The 27,045-nt window shown below is 27.3% G+C and overlaps 2 protein-coding genes across 53 annotated transcripts in view; one reads left to right on the top strand and one right to left on the bottom strand.

The window, feature by feature from the left end:
• LOC126904895 (titin) overlaps window positions 1–20,049 on the top strand; it is a 28,270-nt gene extending 8,221 nt beyond the window's left edge. Inside the window, exons 2-9 of one of the 50 annotated variants that reach the window (XM_050684286.1) lie at window positions 3,758–3,994; window positions 4,433–5,007; window positions 9,386–9,483; window positions 9,551–10,607; window positions 12,087–12,173; window positions 12,435–13,310; window positions 13,485–16,110; window positions 17,139–17,426. In XM_050684286.1, coding sequence (XP_050540243.1) covers window positions 3,758–3,994; window positions 4,433–5,007; window positions 9,386–9,483; window positions 9,551–10,607; window positions 12,087–12,173; window positions 12,435–13,310; window positions 13,485–16,105 — 5,551 coding nt within the window. In that variant the 3' untranslated portion in view covers window positions 16,106–16,110; window positions 17,139–17,426. Of the gene's footprint in view, window positions 1–3,757; window positions 3,995–4,432; window positions 5,008–9,385; window positions 9,484–9,550; window positions 12,348–12,434; window positions 13,311–13,484; window positions 16,111–17,138; window positions 17,429–19,928 lie in introns of those variants that run through there. The other 49 variants (XM_050684288.1, XM_050684289.1, XM_050684290.1 and 46 more) reach the window with 49 other exon arrangements.
• Window positions 20,050–20,189: 140 nt separating this feature from the next.
• Window positions 20,190–27,045, bottom strand: part of LOC126904898 (alpha-catulin) — a 29,288-nt gene continuing 22,432 nt past the window's right edge. For all 3 annotated transcript variants that reach the window (XM_050684295.1, XM_050684296.1, XM_050684298.1), the window contains exons 5-13: window positions 26,809–27,032; window positions 25,896–26,076; window positions 23,356–23,604; window positions 23,126–23,285; window positions 22,957–23,069; window positions 22,819–22,869; window positions 22,338–22,676; window positions 21,849–22,055; window positions 20,190–21,558 (exon numbers count right to left, since the gene is read on the bottom strand). In XM_050684295.1, the coding sequence (XP_050540252.1) occupies window positions 21,424–21,558; window positions 21,849–22,055; window positions 22,338–22,676; window positions 22,819–22,869; window positions 22,957–23,069; window positions 23,126–23,285; window positions 23,356–23,604; window positions 25,896–26,076; window positions 26,809–27,032 (1,659 nt within the window). In that variant the 3' untranslated portion in view covers window positions 20,190–21,423. The remainder of the gene's footprint in view (window positions 21,559–21,848; window positions 22,056–22,337; window positions 22,677–22,818; window positions 22,870–22,956; window positions 23,070–23,125; window positions 23,286–23,355; window positions 23,605–25,895; window positions 26,077–26,808; window positions 27,033–27,045) is intronic.

Genomic DNA, 27,045 nt, shown 5'->3' with positions numbered 1-27,045 from the left:
TAAAAACCAAACCCAGCACAGGGGGGTCGCGGCACAGTGGTGACGTGGTATAGTTGGATCAAGTATAATGATATCTGACAGTGATTAAAATCACTATCAAAAATNATATTAACTGGATCAAAAGTTATTTAAGTTGTTAGTGAGTGATGGGCCACCCTGTATAACAAAATTATACAATTTTTATATAAGATGGTCGAAATTTTATTTAAATTTCAAATTTATAATTATAACTTGCTATAAATTTTTAAAAATTTAATATATTTTTTAAACATATTAAAACCGATCTCTTCCCTATCTATAAGGGTTAAAAATAGAGAAATGTCGATACTAAATTAAATTTTTCTACTTAATTTTTGAAAATATTTTGGACACCTTGCGTACTATAAATTTGTAATTTATTAAAGCTTATGTAATATACTTTAAGTAAAAAAAAACTACTTATCTTCAAATTTAAACAAAAAATACAAATTTTGTGTATAGAATAGCCAATTTTTGTGTTTTCATTATTTTTTATTTACACTAGCGATAATGTCACACATTTACAGTACGAGAAAAGACAATACCCTCAAAAATTGTAAAAATTGTCCTCGTTCCCTGTATATAAGGGAAATCTCCAAAAAAAATTACAAATAAAAAAAAACGCTAATCTTTGACATTATTTCAAGTTGTCTAACTCAAAACTGCCATAACTTTTTTAAAAATGATCAAATCAATATAATTTTTTTATAGATACGTGAGATATTTACCTATCATTTTGTATATTTTTACTTTTCTTATAAATTTACAGTAAATAGTCATTTACTAGTAAAAGATTTAAAGTAAAAATTTTTATAATGTATCTAAATTGTAACCCTTTAATTTTCATACATATTTATCATAGAAGTAACATAATATATTACTTTATCATTTTTTATTATTTTTCTGTAAAAATTTCAATATTAAATTGTTAAATATCAATTTCATACTACATTTAGTTGCTATAAAAATATTTATTAATAAAATATACTTTTAAATCTAAGACTAATTAGGATATAATTTAGGAAATAGAAGTTGATGTTGCTTTTGAAATTATGCACAAATTTCTTAGAATTATTAAACACTATTTAAAAATTTGCTTCGAAGCGTTTCTTATGACAGTGAATAAAATCACTGTCAGATAACATCTATACTGTGATATCTTTTTTTTTTTTATTGTATAAACAAAATTAACTTTTTAATATGTTTATATAACTAAAATTATATTTTTGAAGTATAGTATAAAGTAATCGAATATAACTTCTAATGAGGAGTTTATTTACTTAAATTATTTGTTTACTATTTAAATAATTAATTTTCATATTGAAAAAATATTCTTATTTACAATATAGAAGTGTTCGGCAAAAAATATATATTTGAAAAAAATACTAAGCATACTTGATATAATTTCGATGTAAATTAAATTTAAAAATTATTGACTAGCTATAATCTATTATAAACATTAATTTTATTTTATTCAAAGAATGAAATGTTAAAATTATATTTTAACAGTTTAGTGCATGACTATTGTTATACCAAGGCTATTTTAATAATGTGATTCATCGCCTCACCTATATTTTTTTAGAAAACTGTTGAGTGCTATTTAGATGTTGAAACAATCATAAAACATGAAAACAATGATTTGTAAAGACATGCATATTACTATCGTTTGAAAATGAAACCTTATTAGTATGCATTTTATAAATAATGCTTTCCTGTTGTATATCATAGTAAATTTACAATTTCCAAACTAGATATTTTACAACAGTAGTATTATTTATAGTTTAACAAAATTGTTTAACTTTTATATAAAAAAAAAGTAGTAATATTAAGATTTCATAAATATTTGCATTTATTAAAGTTATTTTAGATGTCTATTCTCATTTTCTACAGATTTTGACTTTTAAAAAGTTTATTTACAAAAACTGTTATTTTTAAATACGTAATTTACTAGAAAACACTAGCTATATACTTCAATAGACACAACAATTTTATATCCCTTTTTTGTTTTTAATATATTTAGTATACTTAATGTGCTTTAATTTGATATAGGTTGTTAGACCTTACAGAACACTTTCGAATTTGCGTTGAAAATTTGTTTATATGCGTGGGTGGTTTTTTTTATTCTGTATTCAAATTTTTCATAGGATTTTGTTTTTAGTATACTTTATTAAAATTTCATTAGGATCAGTGTTTTTAAAACAAAGTTATAGTAGTTATAATGCAGACAATTCTTTTTGAAAATGACATTTTTTACACAATTGTAATTTTAAGATATTTTTTTAATCTAATTTAGTCTGACACTGATAGGTTTATCTAAATTAAAGTCTGTTTCTTTTGGTGCATTAACCATTAAAATCGGTCCAATGTGAGTTGAGAATTTTTTCGGAAAATTCTATAAAAAACAAATCATTATGAATACTTTCTCAGCTATGAAATAAAGCTAAAATTATTTCCAGAACTTTTTCCCTCGTGAAATCGACCACAGAATTAAAAATATACTATTTTTGTGCATAAATTGTTTATTTTCTTATTAGTAAAAAGTTATCAAGTTATAAGTTATTTAATATAACAATTTATTATCTCCTACTCCAGTTATTTTTTCATAAGTTAACTGAAATAGATGTAATGTCAAATTTTATGTTTAAAAGTGAAAGTAAATTTATATAAATGTGCTTTTTAGAAGACTTAAAAACTATATCACAATAGAAAGCTATTTAACTTGCACTCTATTTATGTATTTGAATATAATAAGTGAGATTACACAAAATTTAAAACAATCTCAATATAAACATAAATTTAAAATAACTTTACAAGAAAGTGTTAAAAATAATAATGTCTAATAGATAACGTAATAGGTAACGTATACATGAAGGCATTTTTGTAATTTTGTATGCACTAACCTCACTTAGGTCTTGAAACTTTTTCGGTGAAGTCTTTGGAATTTCACATATCTTAGAGTGATAACTTAATTATAATTTGACAACGTATTTTATACATGGGTTAATTAATTTATCATACTTAGGAGACGATAACTCACCATTTTAAAATAAACCCGTCTGAAAATCAAAAAAGAAGTATATTTTTAGCTTTGATCTGAATCTTAGAAGGTATTAATTTTGCAATATTTTTCTTTTGGACTTGTTAATAAGCTTTTATTGCACTCATTTTTCTCTAAGATACATTGAAACAACGTATAAAATTTTTAACTATATAGCTTATGTTATTTTCTATTGAAAACAATTTCCTAATGTTCTATTAAAAAACGTAAAAATTTGTAATTGAATCTTTTCATACTAAGAAGACGAAAAGTACTTATGGATAACACTAAATCTAACATATAAAATAATTTTCAAGACTACATATATCCATGTATATGTATATACACATCAATTGTTGTTGATTGTGAAAAATATCAAGCATTATATTTAGTTATTATTTAATATATTATGTCTTTACGGTTTTAATAGTGAAAACTTTAGTAGTTCAGTAGAACAGTAACAGTACGTACAATTGGTGTAAGTGGTTCAGTTCTTTATTGATTTTATTTTATTAAGATTTAATCTATTATATTCTTAAATAAAGTATGAAAAAATTATGCAAGAATTAAATATAATATTTCAGTACATTTAGTTTGTATTTGGTTGGTTATACATTTAAATTTAATATACTGAACTATTTTTTTTTAAATTAAAAAATATTAATGATTTTAAACTGATATATTTAATTTAAATCATTATAGCCGTCACCGCTGTTCACATACTCCGGGAACAGATGGACCTCTGTTAAGTTTGGAATCATCAACTATACCAAAATTATCCACTACTAAAGAAGAATACCAACCAATCCCTTTAGATCTTATTGATAGGCCCACATTACATAGACTTAATACAGAGTTAACATTAAATGAAGGGATAATTGAAAATAAAACAGCTTATCGTACAGAATTTGACAAAAAACACGCTGAACGTCAGTTAAGGTTAGTTTTTTATTTATTAAATATCAGCTACAGATTTAAAGGGGGTCGGGAAATTGATCCGTTTTTAAACGGGTCAAAACGCATCAAAAAATGTTTTGCTAAAAAAATAATAGTTGTCTGTGAATTCATTATAATATAAACTTAATGTATGTTATATAGTGTCCAGTAAATAAGTGAACAGATAAATTGTTATAAACAATGAAAACAAAAGAAATCAGTTCCCTTACTTACTGAACACCCTGTATATGTAATAAAATGTATCATCAAAAAGAAACATTAAATTAAAATATTATTGGAGGGTCATTAATTTTGAATCAACAGGTCGTATTTACCGCCTATTGATGACTTCTAGATTAGAATTTGTAAAAAAAAAAATATCAATCAATATAATAATAAAGATTTATCAAAAGATAAAACTATTATAAAATATATTTACAGGTATAAATTAATAGATCAAATACACCTTGAAGGCGACTATTTGCCAAAAAAGCATCAAGATTTTCCAGGAGTTCCTGGCGACCGATTCTTACCTTATAAACCACAGGATAACTTAAAACCCGAAGGAGAGTTTGAAAGACCCATACGACCTAAAGTCGAAACAGTTGAACGTCCCAAACTAATAAAACCAAACGATAATTTGAAACCAGAAGGTGACTTTAATCGACCAATACCAACTAAAGTTCAGTCAGCAGATCGACCATTGCCTATCAAACCGAAAGATAATTTACGTCCTGAGGGACAGTTCGATAGGCCATTAAAACCTCAATATGGCCCCGGTGAACGCGCGCCTATAGTTAAACATCCAGATAACTTAAAACCTGAAGGGGAATTTGAAAAACCAAGTCCAAGTATTTATGCTCCTGGAGATAGAGCTCCAATTAAAAAACATTCAGATAATTTAAAGCCTGAAGGGGTATTCTATGGTGAAAGAGCAATAACAATAGTTGCAAAAGGAGAAAGAGCAGAAATACGACGCCATGAAGATCAACTAGTAATTGGTGGAGAGTTCACAGGTATCTATTATATTAATTATTAATTATTAAACTACTAAATAAGTTTTTATTGAAAGTAAAATTTTTGTATGAAATTAACACATTATTTGAAGAATAAAGATCTAAAAGAAATATGTAAATGAGTCTACATTTTTTGTACCTTGATAAATGAATAATAGTTTTAAACGCAATTAAACATTGATAAATTGAAACTTTTTCGTAATATATAGTAGTATATAACTAAAATTTAATGAGAATACTTAATTTTAACAAACAATTTTTCTTAAAATTCATAAATCGTCATTTTCAATAATACTGCATTGATACACTTACAGATTTTTTTTTGAAAAATTAATTATTCAATATATAATTTTCTTTATAGGGGTACATTTTTCCAAAAATTAAAAATTGGATATATTTAAATTTTTTTATAATTATTATTGTAGGCTTATAATTTATTTTTGAACCTTTACGAAGTTTTTATTTTAATAATAGATATTTCTACTATATAAATGAGTACTTACATACAAGTTTAATATCGTCAATTGATATATTATATTAATTCATAAATTACCTACGCTATTTTCAGTGTTTGGTTAGTCTTTAATTTATTAAAGCAATTTTAATAAAATTAAATTAAAAAAAAATTTTTTTCTTAAATTATTCATTTATTCTTTAAAGGTAATCACTGATTTTAAACACAATTTACACATTTCCTTGCTTCTACAACATTAAAACATTTTTGAATTTGTTTATAATCTAATAATTATTTATATAATACTATTATATATATTAATTATGTCATTATTTAATATGCAGAGACTTTTACTATAATAACACTACGAAAGCAGAATTTAAATTTATAAAAAAAACGGTAGCACAGTGGGGTCGCGGCATAGTGGAGACATTGCATAGTTGGGTTCAGTCTAGATTTAATCTGACAGTGATTAAAATCACTATCATAAGAAACGCTTCGATGCAAATCTGTAGATAGTGTTTAATTTTAAAAAATTGATGGATAATTGCAAAAGCAACATCAACTTCTATTAAAATAAAATACAAAACCCATAATTATCATACAAAAATAGTATATTTTTCAATATGGTAGCCATTTGCGTATAGAAGATAGATCGTCGGGACAAATTTTTTTTTTTCATTTTGTAGTACATAAAATAAGCTTTAATTTTATATATGTTTAAAGGACGCAGTATTTCCGGAACATTTTCAAAAATTAAGTTGAAAAAGTTATTTTTTGTAAAAAAGTTACTATTTTAAATCCTCCCAGTGAGCAGAATAAGTGTTAGATTTTCAAAAAAAATTATATCAAATGAAAGGGAAATATCTAAGGTTTCAATACAAAAAAATATTATTTTTATTTGTTCATTTTTGAAAAAGTTATGGCAGTTTTAAGTACAAAAAACATCCCGATAAAATGTAATTTTTATCGCAAACATTACATTTTTTTTTAAATTTTCGACAGCCATTTGCACATAGAAGATAAGATGTCGGGACAAATTTTTTTTTTTCATTTGATAGTATATAACATAACCTTTGATTTGATATATGTTTAAAGGACGCAGTATTTCCGGAACATTTTCAAAAGTTCAGTTGAAAAAGATCTATGTTTTTTACAATATTTTAAGTTTTGAACGCCCCCTATATAAGGGGAAATTGTCCAATTTTAATAAAAAGTATGTCAAATGAAAGATGTACTTATAATGTATTTAGAAAAAAAAAATTTGTGCTGATATATACATTTTTCAAAAAGTTATAGCATTTTTAAGTTGAAAATTTAAAATCGAAAATCGAAAATTTTAACACAAAAATAGTGTTTTTTTAACTACGGCAGCCGTTTAAATGTAGAAAAAAAAGTGTCGGGACAAATTTTTTTTTTTCATTTTGTAGTACATAAAATAAGCTTTAATTTGATATATGTTTAAAGGACGCAGTCTTTCCGGAACATTTTCAAAAATTAAGTTGAAAAAATTAATTTTTGTAAAAAAGTTGCCATTTTAAATCCCCCCCAATGAGCAGGTTAAGTGATAGATTTTCAAAAAAATGATATCAAATGAAAGGTAAATATCTAAGGTTTTAGTATAAAAAAAAATTATGTTGATTTGTTGATTTTTCAAAAAGTTATGGAAGTTTTAAGAAAAAAAAGTGAAAAAATTTCGAAAATTAGCGATTTTTAAATTTGTAATTTTTTTGGATATTTCCCCCATTTGCGGGGAACGAGGGAATTTTTTTCAATTTTTAAGGGTAATGTCTTCAACTAGATACGATTTGTGATCTTTTGATGTATTTTTGAAAGAAATCGGTCCAATGAGAGCTGAGAAAAAGTGGCAACAGACATAAAAAAAAAAAAAAACACATCATAGTAAAATTAATACCTTCTCCGCTTCGCATCGAAGCTAAAAAAAATTATTTAAGTAAATGACATGTTCTTGCAGTACAAATTCTTATTGAATAGTTTAGTATGATTATTATTATGAACTTTTTTTTTTGCTCATTTTAGAAAGTTGAAAATGGAAATAGCTGTAAATGGAGGGTACATGGCCCCTTTAGAAACGTTTCGTTTTATGTTATAAATTTTATAACATTTAATACTTTTTTATTTAGTGATATGGTTAAAACAATTTTTACAATTATACTTTACGTTTTTGCATTTAAAAAGTTGTTATTTTAAATATTAATGTAACATTTAAAAATATTTTTCAAATTTAAAAAAATGCCCGTTGTTAACTTTAAAAATTATTTTATTTTTAAAAATTCCGTTGGCTTTACTAGCACGTCTATCTACAACTCTTAACTTTTTTACTTTTCTTCATAAACAATATATGTAATATAACCATTATTTAAAAAATTGAGTGAAAATCATTCATTAAGTATACCTGTATCCTAATATTGTTTCTCTATTCAACATTTTATTTTATTTTATTTTATACTTTGATTATTTGCTGAACATTAATAAGAATTTACTTTTTGAATAAAATTATAAAAGGTCAGTTTAAAGTATATCTTTACTTTTATATGAAAAATTATTGTTTTAATCATAAATAAGTTTAAAAGCCCAAGTATCCCTTTATAATAAAATAAAATAAATATTCCTAGTTTTTTTTAAAGTTATTATTCAATCCGATTTCCTGTAAATGATAACTAAGTGTCATTATTATATTTAAACATTGTTTTAATAAATGTTTTTAAACTAATAAAACATTCTGATTCAAACCTATGAACATATTTTTTAATTAATTTTATTTGTATTGCTTAATATAATTGCAGAATTACAGTTATCAGTATATTTTATTTTTTACTTTAACAGGATATATCTTATAATTAGTTATATTATAATTTTCTAGAAATTTCATCAAGTCTCGTTTTTAAATATCAAAATATAACTGATATGTAATGTATTTTTGGTATACAGGGTGATTTTTTTATCATAACCCACTCAATTACTTACAGAATAATAATAATTAAAAATTTTTTTTTTATTATTATCTTTAGTTACACATTATTCTTGAATTATTAACTATGTAATACTTTTTAAGTTCATCCCTTATGCCTGGTAAGGGTGTCAACTTTGTTTTTTTAAATGGTAACACATATTTTGAATTTAATAAAATGTTTGAGTTTTTAATTTAATAACAAATGTCATTTGAATTTTTAATATAACTTTATTCGTTTATTAGATATAAACATTTAAAGTTTCAATTTTTTGAGTTAATATATAGGTATAATACACAAGGGATTACAAATACAGGTAGCTAATTGATTTTTTATGATATTGCTATCATAGTCACGGATTGTTTATTATCAATTATGACTATCAATAGATATACATTCTGTATTGTCAGTTAGTGTATTTATAAACTCACAACAATGTGTCTTACTACCATTGATAATAACAATGCTTTGTACCTGCTAATATCGATGTCAAAAAATCAATTAGCTACCTGTATTTGTAATCCCTAGTGTATTATACATGTATATTAACTCAAAAAATTGAAACTTTAAATGTTTATATCTAATAAACGAATAAAGTTATATTAAAAATTCAAATGACATTTGTTATTGAATTGAAAACTCAAACATTTTATTAAATTCAAAATATGTGTTACCATTTAAAAAAACAAAGTTGACACCCTTACCAGGCATAAGGGATGATCTTAAAAAGTATTACATAGTTAATAATTCAAGAATAATGTGTAACTAAAGATAGTAATAAAACAAATTTTTTTAATTATTATTATTCTGTAAGTAATTGAGTGGGTTATGATAAAAAAATCACCCTGTATACTCAATTATTATTTATTATATTGGATATGTTAAATATAACATAAAACTCAATTCAGAATATTGCAAGTTTATCACTATAGCTAATAATTCTATATTGTAGATCTTACAACACAAAAAGTTGAATTTACCGGAGAAGCAAGCGAAAGACCACGTATGATTCGTAGAAATACCTGGACAAAATTAGAAGGAGAAATTTTGGTAAAAAAACAAATATTATAGTAAAAATAAATGAATATTATATACGTATTATTATGATTTATTACAGATGTCTCCTAAAAACAAAGAAGAGTATCCGAAGCAACCAATCATTAAAATAGAAAAAGGTAAAAAAAAAAATGATACATTAAATATTACTAGTGGTGAATTTTATACAAATACATCATCTCAAGAAGCGTACCAAAGACATAATATAACAAAAACAAATATTATAAAAAAATGCAGTGATAATTTAGTTTGCGAAGGTCAAATGAATTTTGAAACTTCAATTTCTTCTGAATTCACACCAAAATCCACTAACATAGAAAAACCTGTTAGAAGGCGCACATGGACAAAACAAGACGGTGAAATATTTTTTCAAACAACCACTTCAGAAATATTCAAAAAGCACAACAAATATGATATACGCCAAGAAATAATAAAACACACAGATAACTTGAAAATGGAAGGAATGATGAATAATACAACACACTCAAAAGAACAATATAAAAATGTAAAAGCCGAAATACCTAATCGAATAAAGCCTAAAGACAATTTAAGATCTGAAGGTGATTTTGAAAGGCCAACAAAAGAACAATATAGATCAGCAGAAAGACCAAAACAAATAAAACCAAGGAACAACCTTAAACTCGAAGGTGACTTCCAAAAGCCTCAGACTAAAATAGCTCCAAAAACAGACAAGAGAAAACTAATAAAACCAAAAGATACTTTAAAACCAGAAGGCGATTTCCAACGACCACAACCAGAAGAATTCCAGCCTGCAGAAAGACCAAAACAAGTGAAACCACAAGATAACTTATATCCTGAAGGTAAATTCGAAAGACCTGAATTGCCTGAATATTCACCTGCAGAAAGACCAAAACAAATAAAACCGTTTGACAACTTGAAACCCGAAGGCGAATTTGAACGTCCTGTTTATGAAAAATTCAAACCTAGTGAACGCCCAACACCATTCAAACCTACAGATAATTTGAAACCAGAAGGCGAATTCCCACAACGTATTAAAGAGACAGTTGGTCCCGGTGATCGTGCACCAGTGGTGAAACCAAAGGATAATTTGTTCCCAGAAGGAGATTTCCAACGACCACAACCCGAAGAATTCCAGCCTGCAGAAAGACCAAAACAAGTGAAACCACAAGATAACTTATATCCTGAAGGTAAATTCGAAAGACCTGAATTGCCTGAATATTCACCTGCAGAAAGACCAAAACAAATAAAACCGTTTGACAACTTGAAACCCGAAGGCGAATTTGAACGTCCTGTTTATGAAAAATTCAAACCTAGTGAACGCCCAACACCATTCAAACCTACAGATAATTTGAAACCAGAAGGCGAATTCCCACAACGTATTAAAGAGACAGTTGGTCCCGGTGATCGTGCACCAGTGGTGAAACCAAAGGATAATTTGTTCCCAGAAGGAGATTTCCAACGACCACAACCCGAAGAATTCCAGCCTGCAGAAAGACCAAAACAAGTGAAACCACAAGATAACTTATATCCTGAAGGTAAATTCGAAAGACCTGAATTGCCTGAATATTCACCTGCAGAAAGACCAAAACAAATAAAACCGTTTGACAACTTGAAACCCGAAGGCGAATTTGAACGTCCTGTTTATGAAAAATTCAAACCTAGTGAACGCCCAACACCATTCAAACCTACAGATAATTTGAAACCAGAAGGCGAATTCCCACAACGTATTAAAGAGACAGTTGGTCCCGGTGATCGTGCACCAGTGGTGAAACCAAAGGATAATTTGTTCCCAGAAGGAGATTTCCAACGACCACAACCCGAAGAATTCCAGCCTGCAGAAAGACCAAAACAAGTGAAACCACAAGATAACTTATATCCTGAAGGTAAATTCGAAAGACCTGAATTGCCTGAATATTCACCTGCAGAAAGACCAAAACAAATAAAACCGTTTGACAACTTGAAACCCGAAGGCGAATTTGAACGTCCTGTTTATGAAAAATTCAAACCTAGTGAACGCCCAACACCATTCAAACCTACAGATAATTTGAAACCAGAAGGCGAATTCCCACAACGTATTAAAGAGACAGTTGGTCCCGGTGATCGTGCACCAGTGGTGAAACCAAAGGATAATTTGTTCCCAGAAGGAGATTTCCAACGACCACAACCCGAAGAATTCCAGCCTGCAGAAAGACCAAAACAAGTGAAACCACAAGATAACTTATATCCTGAAGGTAAATTCGAAAGACCTGAATTGCCTGAATATTCACCTGCAGAAAGACCAAAACAAATAAAACCGTTTGACAACTTGAAACCCGAAGGCGAATTTGAACGTCCTGTTTATGAAAAATTCAAACCTAGTGAACGCCCAACACCATTCAAACCTACAGATAATTTGAAACCAGAAGGCGAATTCCCACAACGTATTAAAGAGACAGTTGGTCCCGGTGATCGTGCACCAGTGGTGAAACCAAAGGATAATTTGTTCCCAGAAGGAGATTTCCAACGACCACAACCCGAAGAATTCCAGCCTGCAGAAAGACCAAAACAAGTGAAACCACAAGATAACTTATATCCTGAAGGTAAATTCGAAAGACCTGAATTGCCTGAATATTCACCTGCAGAAAGACCAAAACAAATAAAACCGTTTGACAACTTGAAACCCGAAGGCGAATTTGAACGTCCTGTTTATGAAAAATTCAAACCTAGTGAACGCCCAACACCATTCAAACCTACAGATAATTTGAAACCAGAAGGCGAATTCCCACAACGTATTAAAGAGACAGTTGGTCCCGGTGATCGTGCACCAGTGGTGAAACCAAAGGATAATTTGTTCCCAGAAGGAGATTTCCAACGACCACAACCCGAAGAATTCCAGCCTGCAGAAAGACCAAAACAAGTGAAACCTCAAGATAACTTGAAACCCGAAGGCGAATTTGAACGTCCTGTTTATGAAAAATTCAAACCAAGTGAACGCCCAACACCATTCAAACCTACAGATAATTTGAAACCAGAAGGCGAATTCCCACAACGTATTAAAGAGACAGTTGGTCCCGGTGATCGTGCACCAGTGGTGAAACCAAAGGATAATTTGTTCCCAGAAGGAGATTTCCAACGACCACAACCCGAAGAATTCCAGCCTGCAGAAAGACCAAAACAAGTGAAACCACAAGATAACTTATATCCTGAAGGTAAATTCGAAAGACCTGAATTGCCTGAATATTCACCTGCAGAAAGACCAAAACAAATAAAACCGTTTGACAACTTGAAACCCGAAGGCGAATTTGAACGTCCTGTTTATGAAAAATTCAAACCTAGTGAACGCCCAACACCATTCAAACCTACAGATAATTTGAAACCAGAAGGCGAATTCCCACAACGTATTAAAGAGACAGTTGGTCCCGGTGATCGTGCACCAGTGGTGAAACCAAAAGATAATTTAGATATAGTTGGAGAACATTATATGTGTCGGAAGGATGATTACGATTTTAAAAGAGTTGAACATCAAAAAATAATTCGTAGATCTGACAATTTAAGTTTAGATGGAGAGTTAATTGATATGAATAGACGTATGGATTATTCTTTTAAGCACGGTGAGCGAAGAAATTTAGTTCATCATAGTGATAACCTAAAAATTGAAGGTAAATTTGTTGATATGAATTATAAAAATGATTTTGTTCAACATAATATTAAACAAGAAGTAAACGTTATAAAACATCATGATAACCTTAAACTTGAAGGAAAATTCGCTAAAAGATTCGTTCAAGAAGTAGTATCCGGAGAAAGAGCTCCAGTAGTAAAACCAAAGGACAATTTAAAACCAGAGGGTGATTTTGAACGACCTTCACGTAATGGATACAGTCCAGCTGAACGTCCAAAGCAAGTAAGACATCCAGATAATTTAAAAACAGAGGGCGATTTTGCAAAAAGAGTACTCGAAAAAGTTGGTCCTGGTGAAAGAGCTCCAGTAGTCAAACCAAAGGACAATTTAAAACCTGAGGGTGATTTTGAACGACCTTCACGTAATGGATACAGTCCAGCTGAACGTCCGAAGCAAGTAAGACATCCAGATAATTTAAAACCAGAGGGCGATTTTGCAAAAAGAGTACCCGAAAAAGTTGGTCCTGGTGAAAGAGCTCCAGTAGTCAAACCAAAGGATAATTTAAAACCAGAGGGTGATTTTGAACGACCTTCACGTAATGGATACAGTCCAGCTGAACGTCCGAAGCAAGTAAGACATCCAGATAATTTAAAACCAGAGGGCGATTTTGCAAAAAGAGTACCCGAAAAAGTTGGTCCTGGTGAAAGAGCTCCAATAGTCAAACCAAAGGATAATTTAAAACCAGAGGGTGATTTTGAACGACCTTCACGTAATGGATACAGTCCAGCTGAGCGTCCGAAGCAAGTAAGACATCCAGATAATTTAAAACCAGAGGGCGATTTTGCAAAAAGAGTACCCGAAAAAGTTGGTCCTGGTGAAAGAGCTCCAATAGTCAAACCAAAGGATAATTTAAAACCAGAGGGTGATTTTGAACGACCTTCACGTAATGGATACAGTCCAGCTGAGCGTCCGAAGCAAGTAAGACATCCAGATAATTTAAAACCAGAGGGCGATTTTGCAAAAAGAGTACCCGAAAAAGTTGGTCCTGGTGAAAGAGCTCCAATAGTCAAACCAAAGGATAATTTAAAACCAGAGGGTGATTTTGAACGACCTTCACGTAATGGATACAGTCCAGCTGAGCGTCCGAAGCAAGTGAGACATCTAGATAATCTAAAACTAGAAGGAGAATTTGAAAGACGTGTTGTACAAAATGTAAAATGTGTTGAACGTCCTCATGTAATTAAACCACTAGATAATTTACGCATGGAAGGTGATTTTGTAAAAAGAGAGAACATGTATTCTACAAGAAAGTTAGAACAAGCAATTATTAGAAAACATGTTGATAATTTAAAACTTGAAGGAAATATGCATTATGAACATAAAAACATTCATGCAGAAAGTAAAATAAATCAAATTCAGCTTTCTAATTCTCAACAAAATATTCATTCTTCTAGAATTGAGGCAGCTGCAAACACCCTTGTTAATAATCAACAAATAATTAATAGTAGTTTGCATGGTCGCTCTCAAATTTTATCTGACTTAAAAAATGACAGTAATACATCACATAATCGTTTAGTTAAACAAGATCATACGAAATTTGGAGTTGATAATCTGGAATTTAAACAATCATCTGATATGTCTTTTAGAAAAAGTTTAAAATCTGATGAGCACAATGAAAAAGTCGAAAGGAAAAAGTGGGAGACAACACAAAAAAGAGATTATTTAAGAAGTTCAGTGAATAATTTAGATTTATCAGGGAAAATAACATCATCTAAACAATATACACATAAAATAGGTGATAACAGATATGCTGAGGACACAACAAATCATCATTTTTATCATAGTCACCATCAAGCCACACAAAGCCATACTCAAAAATCTACAAGATTAATAAATGAGCAAGCTTCATCATCAAAGAATGAAAGTGACGCAACGACTCAAATACGAAATAATGATTTAGAAAAAAGTAAATATACACTGAAAAAAAATACTGAACAAAGTAATAAACAATCTAGGTTATATGATATAAGTAGTACTCAAAATTCAGCTTTGTCAACTCAACAAAATTCAAGTTCTTCATTAGATAATATCAGTCAACAAAGTCAGGTTGAATCAAATTTGAATGCTTCAGTTTCTCAAATATCAAATAACAAAAGTCCAATTCGTCGCCCTGAAAGTTTTGTAATTGATTTAAAATCAGATTTGAGATCTGATTTAAAATCACAGAATGACCGTTTCATGTCTATATCACGTATATCAAAAGAATCAACTCAAGATCAAATAAATAGACAAATATTTAAGTCTGAGTCAAATGATGAAAATAAAAATAAAGGAACTAAAACATATGAATATAACACAAATGATTATCAGTTATCAACTGCCGATGGTTTGCTCAACAAAAATTATCTAAACCATAGCCACACTGATTCTAGAGAGAGTATGTATGATTCAAATATATCTCATAAGAAATCGAGCCATACTTCAAAACAAACGAATGAAATTAAAAATTACTCGACAGCAACTTATAGAAAGTCCCTTCACAGTACTACTTCTAATGTACTCAATCTTGATACTGTTGTAATGGATAGAAAAAACTATAGTGATGAATCTCATCACCGAAAATCAGTTATAAGCTCAAATACTGATTTAAGTAATTCTGTTTTACATCGTAAAGGTGATGTTACCATTATTGAAGCACCGCATACTACCTCAACAGCTGCAGCCGCACAAAGAAAAAGTATTAACACTTTGGATTCTGGTTTTGTTTCAATTGCTCAAGACAATCGCAATAGTCTTAGTTCAATGCATAGACATGAAAGAGTTACTAAGTCATCTAATAGATCACACATTACTCTCGGTGACACATCAATAACGTCAAATATTAGCCACTATAAAAACGAATACAAGCCAAGAGTGACTGGACCATGTCCAGTACCTTTAATTGAAAGAAATCAAGCCCCCTTTAAGCACACAAGAGATACAAAATCTCATAAATTTTATAAATACACAAGCACCACTGAAGGGGATCGAAAATGATAATTGTAAGTACCACTTTAAAACAGAGCAAACATGTCAAATTAATAGCTCTTTCAATGGTAAATTCCTTGCACATATTCTTATTTGAAGTAGGAAAAACTTAAAGAATTTAAAGCCCTTTTTTATGATTTATCTTAAATATATAAATATTAAAAAATAAATATATATATTAATTATTTTTTCTAAAGAAATATTTGTATCAATCTGCCTCAATTTTCAAAAGTCAGACAAATATCAACCATAAAAGAACATAGAGTAACATTACCAGTAACATTACCAGTAACGAACACTATTGATTTTTTAATTAATTAATTTTCTAATCTGATTGTAGCAAGATGTTGTTAATAGTTTTCATAACAAAAAAAAAAAATGTTAACCTACTGGATCATCGCAATTTTTATTATAAACATTAATTTTTCATGAACTGTTCATATACTGGAACATTCCAATTTCAACATTAAATGATTAGTTAAAATTTTTGTGTTTATTAATAATAAATATTTTTTACATTATCACTATAAAGAATTTTCTAGAAAACAAATATTTATTAATGATTTGAGTGGAATATCAAAATGAAAATTAATAAAATGAAAAAATTCTATAGTATTAACAATACTAGTGACAAAAATCTAATTTAAAGCATACGTACAGGAAGAGTTTGAACTAAAATTCAAATAATTTTTATTTTCAATTTTAGTAAATGTTTTGAAACGTTTAACAACTTTTATCTTATATAGTATTAAGGCACATAAAGTGAACTAAAATACTACAAGCAGTTTTATACATACAGTTGGTTATTATAGTTATATATATATATATATAATAGTTAGAGCTATATACAACAGCTCAATCGTTTAACTCTAATATTTTTAATCAGTTTTTAGTCTCAAAAAAATTAATGAAATTTATTTATTAATTACTAATTTATTATTTATTTATAAACTTATTTTAAGTTTGATTCTGTGGATAATTGCTATATAATTAAACTTAAAAAAAATGTTAAAAATATTTGATTATAATTAATTTTTTACAGGTTTTTTTTTATGGCAGAAACAAATGATTCATATAACGCCTAAGAAGAAAAAATTCCTAATATTCGTATAAAACTAATTTTATTATATTATTTTTACCTACAATTATGTATCCTATCTTTATAAATTTTATAATTTTCTATAATTAATTTAATATTTTTATTGAAACCTCTTTTGCATAATTTTAAACATTGACTTAACGATGTAAATTAGGTGATTATAATTTTAATTTTAGACAAATATTATTATATAAATATTGATTTTACCAAACAACGAATAAAAATATTTAAAAAAACAATGGAATTAATTATGAATAAATTTGTATTATTTTAAAATTACACAATTGTTCAATTTTTACTATAAATTAAAAATTTCTTTTGTTACTTTTTAAAATAATAAATTTTAACTAAAAAAATACTAAGAAAATTGTATCAATGAAACAATCTATGAACATTTTTAATAACAATATAATTTTAAATTTATAAATTGTACACTTTTAAGATGAAATGTGTTAAATAAAAACAAAACTTAGAAAACCCAGCTCAGTGGGGTAGCGGCACAGTGGGGATGTGGCATAGTTGGGTCAAGTATAATGATATCTGACAGTGATTAAAATCACTATCATAAAAAACGCTTCGATGCAAATTTGTAGCTAGTATTTAATTTTAAAAAAATGGTGGATTATTACACAGGCTACACGATCTTCTATTTCCTTATTTATATCCTGATTACATGTTTTATGATTTATAAAATGATTTATGATTTGTAATATTTTTGGAGATTCCCCCCATTTAATGGGAACGAGGCATATTTTTTCAATTTATGAGGATAATGTCTTCGACTAGATACGATTTGTGATCTTTTGACGTATCGTTGAAAAAAATCCGTTCGGTGAGAGCTGAGAAAAAGTGGTAATAGTAAAAAAAAAAAAGACGCATAGTAAAATTAATATCTTCTCAGTTTCGCATCGATGCTTAAAACATTTTTCAACTTTCAAATTCATTTATATCAAATATATTTTTTATTATTTTGATTCCTCTTACTCTAAATAATATTATATGAGGCATATTAAACAAAAATATCAAATAATTTAATTTTTTTTTTTTAAGAAAGATATTAAGTAATAATTAATATTTTATTCATTTTCAAATATATAACGAACATATACAATAAACATATACAAATATAATTTTTTACATGCATATAAAAAACAATTAAAAAAAATGTCGAAATACAAAGTCAAAAAAATGTATTCTGGCAAAATATGTTCGTATTAAAATTATTAAAAAACATCAACTTCATCTTATATTTTGTGATAAAGCAAATATAATTTTAGNGTTCGTATTAAAATTATTAAAAAACATCAACTTCATCTTATATTTTGTGATAAAGCAAATATAATTTTAGAGATTTTTATTTATACATTCGTCATGAGTCCTAACATTGTTAGCAATTGATTGGTTAAACCCTAATTTACAAAATAATTCAAAATAATATTCATAAAATTTGATAAAAAAATAAATATAAATTTATATACTTTATACTAAAATTTTCAATTGAAAACAATGTGAAATTATTTGATACAAGCTTATTAAAAAAAAATAATAAACATTCGAAAACATTTACATTATTGCATTATTCTGATGTACAAATATATAATTGATAAATAAGATTGTCGAAAATCGAATTATAATACACAAAACAATAAATTTGCCATGTAAATTTTAATAATATTGAGATATTTAAGTGTTCAGTTAATATTCACAGAATCAATTGAACTTATTTAAATTATAAACATCTAAACTGAAAAATATAACATAATTCTTAGTTAATCGACTTTAGTAACTTTTAAATAATCATTAAAAATTAAGCTTCATATTCAATAGCCTAAAATGAAAAAAACAAAAATAAATTAAATATTCAAAATCATTTAATTTTAAAATTATTCTAAAATAAGAATTATATTTTAAAATATTAAAACAGAAATAGGATTTACGTAAAAAATGACAGATTAGTAATTAATACCAAAAACTGTAGAAAGAAAATATATATTTTAAATTAAATAAAAAAATTGAATCAAGTAATAAATATTTTGATGCACTATAAACAAAATCACCCCATAAAATTAGGAAAAATAACATATATTGTTGTTACAGATCAACATTTAAATAAATAAATGAATGTTGTAATTTATAAATTTATCTATATAAATTTATGCGAATTTACTTGAATAATTTCATATTTTATTAATTGAATAGAAATATAATATAACAATAATAAGTAATGAATTAAAAACTAAGAAGTATTTATAAAAAATAGCTTTTACATGTGGGAGTCATGTAAAAATGTTAATAAAAATTATTATATGGGCTTAAAAATAAAACAACAATAATGGTAATATTATGAATTACATATAATGTAAAATTATATAATTCGACCATAAATTTACTTATTTGGTTTTTATGTGTCTTCAGTTAAAATAAAGAGGTTGTCATACCTTCAAATCCATGACCCACTCCAATCCTAATAAATAAACTCAGAATGCATTCTACCAGATCTAAGTGTACTTTAAATAAAAAAACTTGTTCACTATATCATAAAAAAAAATATATATATATAAAAAGCTATTTCTCGAGACTTTTTATACTTATTTTAATATTTAAGGTTAAAATACTCAATTTTTTTAAGTTTATAATATGTTAAACACCAGATTTTATTTTTTTTAATGATTACATGATTGATTAAAAAATGTTATCTACTTTTAATTTTTAATTCGCGTTATTTTTCTATAGGTCTACATGAATTGAATAAAATTCATTTAAAGTAAATGTATTAAAAGAATGGAGTGAATTGCGAATAAAATGAATGACAAACTCTCAAGACAACCAATTATTTTCACGATTTTTAAACCAAAACGTTTTTTTTACATGTTAGAAAATTTAATAGAATATCAAATGTATAATAACTTTAAATTATATATTTTACTATAGCTAAGAAATGTTATTAATAGAAACAAATAAAATTATATGTATATACTTAAGAGATTAACCATATTCCAAGTAAAATTTGGCACTATATTTTTTTAAAAATTAACAGGCACATAAATATATAATATGTAACAAGATTGTTGAAATATTTTGATCAATCTAAAAATATGGTCTTATGAATTTTCCTGTTCGAATAATTTTATATACTATAAAAATTTTTAAAAGCTAAATAATTTTTTTAACACGCGGGAAGTTTCAAAATAATAGAACACATTTAGGGGAAGACAATTTTTTAACATACTAACTTTTAAATCATCATGAACTGGAAGACGGACGTTTTATTATTTTAAAATTAACTCGAAACCTTTTAATATTATTTCGTATATTTTTGGATCTTTAATTAACCATTCAAATGTTGATAAATTATACTTTTTATTAATATATTACGATGGCTATAGAAATTATTTATATGATATATGAAGCTAATGTAAATCATGAACATTTTCAAACATTTTAATCATATAAAGGAAATCTATGAGTATAAAATTACAAAATTGAATGCAGTGTATTAATTTGTATGCTTATTAAGTTCTATCAAAAAAGCATAGAAATAAGAAAAATTAACCCAACGCCAAACAAATATTCATAGAGCTGTTAAGTTTACTTAATGTTATGTATTGCTATTATTGCATTAAACAATGGAAAATTTTGATATTAAAAATATGATACATTTTAGTTTTACAGTTTGATAAATCTACTGATATTATATTCCATTTAGGTAATTCTAAGCCACTTAATATTTGATTGTCTATTATTAAGCTTTAAATTAATTTATAATAACTATAAATAATTGTATTATATAATTTTATAATAATAAATATTATAAATATTTATTACACATTACAGATTGTGAGTTATTATAATTTTATAGAATTATAACGGAAATATTTATCGTAACATTTCTTATGTTGTCATTAACTTAAGATTATTGTTTTAGTTTTAAAAGCATTTTGGTAATTATCTATCTATATGGTAAATGATTGTTTACTTAACAATTATACGTAATTTATGACGTTTTACTTATACATATTGAGCGTGATATATCCGGGAACTCGATAATCCGGATGTTCTAATAGTGTCATTTTCATACACACAAGATTGAGGTTTTTGCTTAAACTTCTTTTTTAAAATCGTAGTTTTAAGAGTTTGTGCTTTACGTCAAAACACGGGCTCAGAAGAGTAGAAACGACACACGTGTGCGGCGGCCGTCTCCCTTACTCCTCCGTCCCATTCCGAACTGTCACATGGATCCATCCGAGCCTGATCCCCCACTCATTTTTCCACCTTCACCGCCAGATCCACCACCACTACCATCCTCACCACGATCTCCATAGCCACCACTTCTTGTTGATAATCCTTGGAAGTCTAAGTTATACTAAAAAAATTAATTTTCATTAATAAGTTATTTTGAACAATTGATAAAACCATGAATTAAAAATCTGATTCTTCAACGAGAATAGTATTATATTAAAATAATAGCAAATCTAAAATTTTCAATTGTGTCGACCACTTGAATCACAAATTCATGGTTTTCTAAATTAAGAACACGCTCTTTATTTTCTATTTTACAGTTCAATTAAAAATTTGCGTGAAATTATTTACATGTTTAGAAATATTGTAATTAAAAGTAATCGAGAATAATTAAAACATTATTTTCAAATTTACCTTTGTTGCACAAACAAAGCAAGTTGTAACAACTTTTGATATAACATTCATTAGTGTTTTTGTTTCATTTATTACACTGTCTACCTTAGTGAACGTAGCTGATTTACCCACAGTAGGCATTTTCACAGTAAACTGCAACTGCTGTACATACGTTGGTACTTGATCTAGTTGTTCGAGTAGCTCTTTTTTGTTGGCTCCCATAGGCACCTGTATAGGTTAACATGAAATAGATTAACAATGAAGGATATGAATAATCTTATGCTATATTGAAATTTCTCAGCATTTATTTATGAATACAAATTCAAACACATTTTTTATTTGACTAATCATTTATGTAGAACGTTATTTTACACTTATACATGGCTTCCACGATATTGTTTAGTTTTATAGCACAAAAAAAAAAGGCTCTATATGTCCATATTTAATCATACAATTCTAAATTAAGCATATCCTAATTTCTATAATTAGTTAAAATCGACATTTAAAAACCTGATATGAGAACTGCCGAACCAATTTGTATAGACGATTTGCTTCTTCAGCCAAATACTCTGCCTGCGTAAACAAGTCTTGTGTAGTGCGTAATGATGAACCACCTTCGCCTTTTGTGAACTCATACATGCTCAATGCCATACCAGACATATTTTTCGCCCTACGAACTATGTCGTTATCTTCATGCGCTTTAGACGAATTGCCTCTTTCGTCTACACTTGCACCTTCATCGTTGGTGCCATCATCTTCATCACCAGCACCCCATCTATCAGCTTCAGCTTCTACTTCACTAGATGCCAATTTCATTTCTAAACCGGCTTTGGCGATTTGATTTTGTTCCTTAAATATAATAAATTAATTTGATATTAATAATAAACCATAAAAACAACTTTCATAGGTTGAGTTTTTAATTTTCGAATAAATAAATAATTTATTATCAAGTTTCTTTTCTTATAATTAAATTATAATAATTACTACTTACAGTTAAATCTAGTCTAACCGACTTCAGAGGTTTATTTGTTGTGCCATGTTTCTATAGAAAATTTATGAACATTAAATATTATTTACATAAAAATTGTTTATGATCATAAACTAAAAAATTCAAGGGGAAATTACATACTCCTGGTCTAGGAAGTGACATGTACGTTTGTTTTTCTGGTAACTGTTTTTCCATTATTTCTTTACAAACCGAAGAAACATCTTCAGTCAGGGCCTGCCACATGTCCGCAAACACTAAAACATAAAAAAATTATTAAAAACAATTATTACATTTAAAAAGCTTTAGTTACCTTCGAGATTTTCTTTAAAAATATTTGAACAAGGATATCTAACCAATGCTTGAGCTGCAGTAACGATTTGAGGTGCATAAACTCTTAAATTAATTTCTGCGTGTTTAGCAGACACTTGAACAGCTTCTGATGTGGCTATATGTCTCAATACTTTACATATCTAAAACAATATCAAAATTTAAGTAAAAAAAATATAAATGTATTAAAATCAATAAAATGTCTAATCATACTTCTCCTATTTGATCAATTACTTCCACAAATTGATCACCATATTTGTTAAGACCGTCAACATCACCATCAGAAGATGTTGTTTGAATACAAGTAACTAAATCATACCCGGTTCTTATTATCAAAGGTAGATCATGGGATTGTTCTTTACAAGTTGCTATTAGTTGATTTCTAAGTTCCTTAGTTGCATCTAAACATTGATTAACAGCCACTTCTAATGATTTGGTTGGTGAATATTCATCACATTGTTCCTAGAAGTTTAATATTTATAAAATAGTTATATTTGTGTAACTAATTTTCAAATATAAAATCAGTGTTATAAATGCAAAGTTGAAAGTAATATTATTTTCATATAATTTTACACAACATTTTGTATTAAATATTTTAACTTGTATTATTATATTTTATCTTTTGTATTTTTGTACTTAAAAACTAAACATTTGTTAAATTTATTTACTAAAAAATTATTTTCAAATAAAACTGAGTAAAAGCATGAAACAAATGTAATATTTTATAGTGATTAAAACATACGATAAGATCGATTCCATCAATCTTTTTTACTTAAATCTTGATATTTGTATAAATATAAATATAGACTTACTAGTAAAACCTACTATATTGGTATTTAAATATTTATGCTATTAATATTGTCGTTTCACACTAATTTACTAGATTTTTTTTGTATGATATAATATTTTATTTTTTGTGTGATTATACGAGTCTGAGAAGTATAAAATTAAAAATTACCTAGTACGACTATGACTATATGGGTGTACTAAATTAATAAATACCCACCATATATTTATTAAACACATTTAAAATATTTTAAATCATAAGACATCATTTCTTTTAAGTCTTACTAACATTATTCAGAATATTTGTAATTTCTATCCGTATAATTATGAGCCCAAGTCAAATGACATTGCTTTTAATATAAATGTAGTCTTGATTTTACTTTTATTGACTAAGATGAGCTATTTTAATAAGAACGTGACTAAAAGACGGAAAGTATTAAATTTGAAAGTATATGGAGATTAAATGATCTTTATGACACATAAAAAATTAAATCAAACATTAAAACCGTGCGAATTTAGTCCTGTATTGGTCGATTAAGTTTTTTAATGTTTTCTGATATGATTTTATAGTTATAGCATCGCACTAGAGTTTTTAAGGCTTGTTGTTCTAACTAGATTTATGTCATTCATTAGATAACTTCAACTTTTCAGAGAATTATTTCTATTTACTCTGTATTTTAATAGTCATTTATACACGTCTGTATTACAACGAGTGTTTACAGATTTATTTTATACTACTTAATTTAACAGTATAATAAAATATTTTATTTACAATCTTTCAAATGTAATATGTGTCCATACAAAAGGATTTCATCAGAAATTACTCAATGATATTTACCTCGAACTGTATAGATTTTAAATTTCAAAAGAGATGTATACAGAGTGATTTTTTTACCATAACCCGCTCAATTACTTATAGGATAAAAATTAATTAAAACAAATTTTTTTAGATAATTTTATTATTATTCGGTGAGTAATTGAGTGGGTTATGATAAAAAAATCACTCTGTATATAAAAATAGATTATCAAACATGCTCAACCATTGAACTAACTCTGCACAAAAATTGTTGATGGTACGTTAATATACTCCAGGTAAAACATTCTATTGATCATTGGTAGCAATTTTATTATAATTAATTTTTTGTTTGACCGACTTCCGTAATGGTATGCAAGGACATGTAGTTTTATCGATTTATTATCTACACATTGTTTCTATCGTTTCTTGTTTTGATTAATGAACAACAATACAATCACATGTAGTCGCACAATTAATCTAAAATCGAAGTGATTCGTTTTCATTAAATAGTTCTCATTCGATTTATGTGCATATAAACATCAACATCCATCGTATCTCACCATCCAACTATTGTACAGTGAAAGCTGCAGGGAATATAGGTATAATATAAACACATCGTATCGTACTTGTTGCCTCATTGAATATATATTTAATCGTAGTATTAATGCCCTCCTCTACATCCAAAATATAATCCTTCATTATGAACACTATATTGACTCTATTAAATTTTAGCTAAGATTACCGCTCTAATCAATGTTGGTTATTTGAAAACTTATTAATATAAGATTACATTTCAAATAATTTATTTAAGATTACTTTTCAGTGCAAATACATTATTAATGTAATTTTAATATCAGAGATTATCAATATAAATAAAGAATAAAAATGCATTTCTTATATAATAAACGAAATTGTGGTGAAGAAAATAAATATCAAAATAACATCAAAATCATTTGAATTTAATTTGAATTAAACCGTAGTAAATATTTATTATTATCTTTTTAAAGTTTTCTAACCGTAGTTTTTTGAATTTTATTTCGCAGTATCAATCAGACAAAGTCTCTATTGGTTCAAGTCGAAACGATTGCGTCTATTGTATCGATATGCACAGTTTTTATAAGCATATTCATAGAAGTATAGTATATAAAAAATAAAATACAAAGAAACTTACTAATCTTGCTCCAGCTCTGATTAATTGATCTAAATGAGTTTTCACGCGGTCACACAATGTTAATATATTTTCCCTGTGTTCGTGTCTAGTATACGCACTGTCAGTAAAATCTTGTGTGCGTTCCATGATCATATCCATAGTACGTAGCAATGTTTCTTTTTCACCTAATACTAATGTAAGCCTAAAACAAATATTATTCATATATTTTCATAATCTTTGTCAAATATAACAAAACTAATTACTAATAATAAAAAAATCGTTTAGCATAAAAAATTTTGACTCTCAAAAAAGTGAAAAATTTTAGGCAAACAATTTTATAGTTAAAAAAAGTACTTTTTAAAAGAATTGAAAAATACAAAATAAAGGGCATTTTGGCTGTCCCAGAATGGTCTAGTTTAATTTGATTAAACTGGATCACAATAAAAATGAGTAATAATTTTAATTATGACATTTCTATAGAGTGTTCAGTCAGTAAGGAAACGGGTTTCTATTGTTCTTATTGTTTGTAACAACTGATCCGTTTCCTTACTTACTGAACATCTGTATACATGGCACGTTATGAACTAAGCTAGGTAGGTCGTCTTAAATCTTAATTGACTTCTTAATTAAACAATCGTAATATGTTATCAAATTATCATGTACACATTACATTATAATTTGAGGTATCTTGAAAAACAGGCTATACAAATAGCTTTGTACGAACAATTGTTTTTTAAAGCTATAATTAAAATTGTTGTATTCTAACTGAATTGATTACAAGGGAATTTCTAAAGAGTTGTTACTAAGGAATTGTAAGATATGAAGTTATAGACAATTTGTTCAATAACTTCATTTTTATTAATTCCTAAATTTAAGAAAAATGATACTTTTTGTTTTGAACACAAATATAATTCAGTTCTCGCCAAATGTTTACCTCGTCATATCGACAAATGAGTCCAGTACGTTGAGTGCGTGGCCAAGTGTGTCACCACCGTCTTGTTGCGACGTGTACGGTGCCAGAGACATTGGCTCGCCACCTCCTTCCCACACGCCGTCTTTAACAACATAATGTATCAGATCCATAGCCCTGCGCATTTGGCAAAAAACCGTATCTCGGTTTTGGCTAACTTCCGAGCTGTCCGGATGCCTGAGACAAGCCTAAACGCGCGAG

Source organism: Daktulosphaira vitifoliae, unplaced genomic scaffold (genome assembly GCF_025091365.1).
Source record: "Daktulosphaira vitifoliae isolate Bord-2020 unplaced genomic scaffold, ASM2509136v1 Scaffold_4, whole genome shotgun sequence".
NCBI classification, from domain to species: Eukaryota; Metazoa; Arthropoda; class Insecta; order Hemiptera; family Phylloxeridae; genus Daktulosphaira; species Daktulosphaira vitifoliae.
This window is presented reverse-complemented; position numbering and strand designations above follow the sequence as displayed.